This window comes from Triticum urartu, unplaced genomic scaffold (assembly GCF_003073215.2).
Source record: "Triticum urartu cultivar G1812 unplaced genomic scaffold, Tu2.1 TuUngrouped_contig_5098, whole genome shotgun sequence".
NCBI lineage: Eukaryota > Viridiplantae > Streptophyta > Magnoliopsida > Poales > Poaceae > Triticum > Triticum urartu.
In genome coordinates, this window is record NW_024115743.1 from 1 (window position 1) to 5,238 (window position 5,238).

The window sequence follows — 5,238 nt, forward strand, 5'->3', positions numbered from 1 at the left end:
GAGGAGCAGCGGGCGTGGGGCGAGGAGGCCGGCGAGTGAGGGGAAGTTGGACGCCATTGCTGGAACGTTGGTACTCTGTAGTCTGTCACAGAGGTTTCTTCGTCGTGGGGAGGGCCGCGCGAGCGAGATGTATATACATAGCAGAGCGGAGCAGGTGGCACTCTCCAATTGTCTGGGGTTTGTGTGTTTTGGGTGAAGGGGATTTGGCGGGAGCAGAGCAAGTTCGATATCTACTCCGCTCCCCACTTCAGCTGCTCCTATGGAGTTTCATGTTTACAGATGGAGGAACTGGAATGCATGCACAAGGATTACATTCTGCCTATGGATGCTCTTGCTTTTGCATGCCATGAGGCAGTTCTAACTTCCAACTCTAAAATTTTACTACTTATTAGACACTAGATTATATATTTTTTTGATTGAGAAAGTAAAGACAAAACTTCATTGAATTTTTAAAAGTTAATCGACATTTTTAAAAAAGAGCTCATCTATTTTGAAAAAAATGCTCATGAATTTCTAAAAAAGGTTCATCAATTTTCAAGAAAAAGTTCATAAATTTTAAAAGAATCCGTGCATTTAATAACAAAGAAAAGAAAAAAATGAATAGAAATGTCCAGAAAAAAACCCGGGAGTTTCATGTTTACAGATAGAGGAACTGGAATGCATGCACAAGGATTACATTCTGCCTATGGATGCTCTTGCTTTTGCATGCCCATGAGGCAGTTCTCACATTGACCTCTAAAATTGTACTTTTGTTTTTTGAGGGAATCTAAAATTTTACTGCTCTAGTTCTTAATTTTTTTACTACTCCGTACTTATTAGACAGTAGATTATAATTTTTTTGATTGAGAAAGTAAAGACAGTAGGTTTGCTGCCAAACAAAACCAGCACACACGAACATGCCAGATCCGGGCCTAGCAGCCCCGCATCTATGGCCAGCCCACCTCCACGGCCCTAGCCACACTGCACCTATATCGAATTTGTAAAAAGTTCATTAAATTTGTAAAAACAATTCATCAAATTTGGAAAAAGTTCAATGAAAAATTAAAAAACTTAATCAATTAAAAAAACTTCATTGAATTTTTAAATGTTAATCAATATTTTTTAAAAAGTTCACATATTTGAAAAAAGCTCATCTATTTTGAAAAAAATGTTCATGAATTTCTAAAAGAAAGGTTCATCAATTTTTAAGAAAAATTTCATAAATCTTAAAGAATCCATGCATTTAAGAAAAAAGAAAAAGGAAAAAGAAAAGAAAAAAAATGAATAGAAACGTCCAGAAAGAAAACCCAGGACTGAAGAAAGAAAAGAAGGGAAAAAAAAGAAGTGTTCCCCAACGATTGAGATAGCCTAGTGGTTAGTGCGCTTCCCTTCGAACGAGATGTTGCGAATTAGAAGCCGGTTGCTTGCAAAATTAATCGTCAGTTACTCGAGGTGTATCCACAATCGACCTTGATTGTGTTTGGTCAATTAGTAGTATGTGCAAATTTATGAATTCAAATTTAAAATTTGAGGAAAATGCTAGATGCTAAAAAATTTAAGTTCCCAAAATTAGAGGAGTAAAATTGGGGGAGGTTGAGATGCCTCTAATACCTTACGTTTCACACTTATGGTCTTTTTTTAAGAGAAACTTATTATAGCCGAGGACGGTGTTTTAGTGCAAGGGAGATGCTCTCTAGAATGAACATTTTTCTTTAAAAAACACACAAAAAAAATCAAAACCAAAGATGCACAAGTTTTCTAGGTGCTTACAAAAGTTCGTTGCGATTTGGCATATGAGGAGCTCTCGACAAAAAAATAGCGTTTTGAGAAAGGTTCAAAATCTTCGGTTTTGGAGCAACGATTTTGTTTTTTTATATCCCGACTCGTTCGATATGAAATCGCCATGAAATTTTGTATGTCCTTAGAAAACTTGTTCATATATGTATTTGATATGCAAAAGTTGAGATTTTTATTTTATTTTTACCTTTTTTATTGTACTGTTCATTGGAAGCGTATGTGCTCGTGATCAACTATGGACCGATTATAGTCTGGCTTCTGTATTTCCTTTTTTTTTCGAGACAAAACCATCTGATCTTTATTACGTAATAAGAGTGCTTACATAATCAGAGGGTTCGAGAAGCCAAACATGCCTTACGTAGTGCTAAGAAAAGAGAATTTTGTGCGATACAATGAGCATCCACATTGCTCTCTCGCCTCTCATGACGAAATTCCACATGTCAGCTAAAGTCAGCCCACTTAAGTAACTCGAAATAATATGGCTTCTTAAGTAACTCGAAATAATATGGCTTTTGTATTTTCGTGGATCCTTCTCTTGGTCATAAAGTCAGCCCACTTACCTCACTCCCCGACTTGTAACTGTTCAGAGGCCCAGCCCAGATCCCCGACTGGCTGCCTGTCAGCTTCGTGCACGCGCTCAGGCCGCTCTCCCTCGTGCGCACCTCCGGCGCGATGCCGCCGGCGCCGGCGTACGCCGTCCTCGCTGCAGCATTCAGGACCAGAAACCCCATCTGTGGTACGAATATTATCCACCCCTCCTTTGCGCCCCTCGTTGCTCTGATTATTACCCCGCTCGTTCATCCCGCGAACGCGTCCGTCAATCCCATCTCGGCATCTCGCACACCCCAGATCCAACTTTGCCTGATTTCCAGACATAGCATTAGGAAAACAAAGCGACACGCTATGGAAACTCGAGAGAGATGCTAACTCAAACATTTCTGTGCGCAGTTCGGAGGTGGCTCGCTGTTCTTGGTTCGCGCACGCCGACTGTTCGACAGAATGCGTTGGAGGTGCTTCCTGATGCAGCCTTGCCTCCACGCTTCTACTCAAGCATTGTTCCACGAGGATTTGTTATCGGGTCACCAAGGCTTTGCCATAGCAGCGCTTCAGAGGAGGACTCCCCAGATGTCCGCGTCGGTGAAGTTCTGAGAGTTCTCAAGTCCTGTGCTGCCGATGCTGACCTCGGGAAAGACCTTTGTCAGTTTGCCGATGAGATGGACGAGGACGTTGTTCTGAAAGTCCTCCAGAAGCAGAGGTCCAATTGGCAGGTCGCGCTGTTGTTCTTCGATTGGGCAGCCGGGCTGCCTTCGCATGGGCACGGCCCAAGGACCTACACTGAGATGCTTGACATCCTTGGGCGGATGAAGAAGGTCAGGCTTATGAGGCAGCTCTTCGATGAGATTCCTGAACAACGCCGCGGGTTGGTCGTAACGAATAGGATGTTTGCTGTCCTGTTGAACCGGTATGCAGGGGCGCACAAGGTGCAAGAAGCGATCGAGATATTCTACAAGAGGAAGGATTATGGGTTTGAGGTCGACTTGGTTGGATTCCAGATACTTCTGATGTCGCTCTGTCGGTACAAGCATGTTGAGGAGGCTGAGGCCCTCTTTCTCCAGAAGAAAGATGAGTTCCCTCCTGTCATAAAGAGCTGGAACATCATTCTTAATGGTTGGTGTGTCAAGGGAAGCCTGGCTGATGCTAAAAGGGTTTGGAACGAGATCATTGTATCTAAGATTAAGCCGGACCTGTTCACATATGGTACGTTCATAAATGCACTAACCAAAGCTGGCAAACTTAGTACGGCTGTGAAACTATTCACAAGCATGTGGGAGAAGGGAATCAATCCCGACGTGGCAATTTGCAACTGTATCATTGACCAATTGTGTTTCAAGAAAAAGATTCCAGAAGCACTTAAGATTTTTGGTGAGATGAATGACCGTGGTTGTCAAGCAGATGTGGCTACCTATAACACTTTGATCAAACACTTCTGTAAGATAAGGCGGACAGAAAAAGTTTATGAGCTTTTGGATGATATGGAGAAGAAGGGATGCTCTCCAAACAATATGACATACACCTACATTCTGAAGACAACTGAGAAACCGAGAGATGTTATGAATTTGATCCAGAGGATGGAGGAATCAGGTTGTAGGTTGGACTCTGACACGTATAACTTGATATTGAACCTCTATGTCAGTATGAAATATGAGAAGGGGGTACAACAAGTATGGGAGGAGATGGAGAGGAATGGATCAGGTCCAGATCAGCGATCATTTACTATTATGGTTCATGGACTTCACTCCCAGGGACAGCTGGACCAGGCTCTGCAATATTACACGACAATGAAGTCGAGAGGGATGACTCCAGAGCCAAGAACCAGGATATTGGTGAAAGCAATACATATGAAGAAGGATGGGCCTGAGACTGAAGATCGATCCCCAAGTATGACTGGGAAAAATCTAAAATTGGATCGTCGATCAGGACTTTTCCATGTTCGTAAATAGTCACCAGAAGACTCTGCTTAATTATCCTAGCAGAAGATGCTGAGCATCTGGGCTTATGGAACATAATCCAGTGACTTACAACCTTGGGCTAAAAGAAATCCACAAGAGAAGAGTCATTGACAATACGATGCCCCAAAATTTATGCTGTTTGAAATGTCACAGCAGGATATGTTTAGGATGTATTGGGCAATTCAATTGCAGGTACTTGCTTAGATGCTTGTATTCTGGAGATGTATGTGTAATACTTACATATATTTGTTTCTTCATGCATTATATATGTCGTTCGTAGTTGTTTCTGACAAATGAAGACATAAAACAGGGATAAAAATATGTCCAAATATCTTGTAAAATTGAAAAGGTCTGCTAAGTGGTGAACTGGTGATACTGCTGGTTCTGTAGGGCGAATAATTACCAGTTGAGCTAATGGTACTAACTACAGAATTTTTAGTCCTGTCCAATTCACATTTGTGTGCTAAAGTTGTACCACCTTTTGTTTCTGTTGAATTTATAGATCTATCAATGAATGGCTACACAGTACACATGACTAATCATATCTAGTTGAGAACCACAGTTCCATCAGCCATTTTCACACAGCCAATGGGCAGAAGTTACTAGGTAAGCAATTGACCTGTCACTAATTGCTGCCATCGAACCACCCGCCGCTTATTTTCCCTGTTTTCTTTGTACTTTTCTATCTTATGCTCAAGATAAGGGAATGAGTGATTTATTTTTGTTAACAAAATTATACATATCAATTTTGCTTTTTGAGGAAGGAGCCACTGTCTGTAATTCTGTGATCTTTTCGTAGGCGGTTTAGGTTCCCAAAGTACTAGAGCTATTTATATATTGTGTTTTGGCGAAGATTAATTTTGTGGAGAAAAGTTAATATCATGATGCCAACTTCTGCATGTTTAGCAGGCTGACTAAATTGTGACAAATTAATTCAAGTTTTTAGGAATGG

The 5,238-nt window shown here is 41.3% G+C and overlaps 1 protein-coding gene across 1 annotated transcript; it reads left to right on the forward strand.

The window, feature by feature from the left end:
* The first annotated feature begins 2,366 nt into the window (after positions 1–2,366).
* LOC125528774 (putative pentatricopeptide repeat-containing protein At3g15200) lies at positions 2,367–4,580 on the forward strand. Its single transcript, XM_048693212.1, has 2 exons — positions 2,367–2,512; positions 2,725–4,580. Exons 1-2 carry the CDS (start codon positions 2,449–2,451, stop codon positions 4,275–4,277), a joined length of 1,617 nt encoding a protein of 538 aa, XP_048549169.1. The 5' UTR covers positions 2,367–2,448; the 3' UTR covers positions 4,278–4,580.
* The last annotated feature ends 658 nt before the right edge of the window (positions 4,581–5,238 follow it).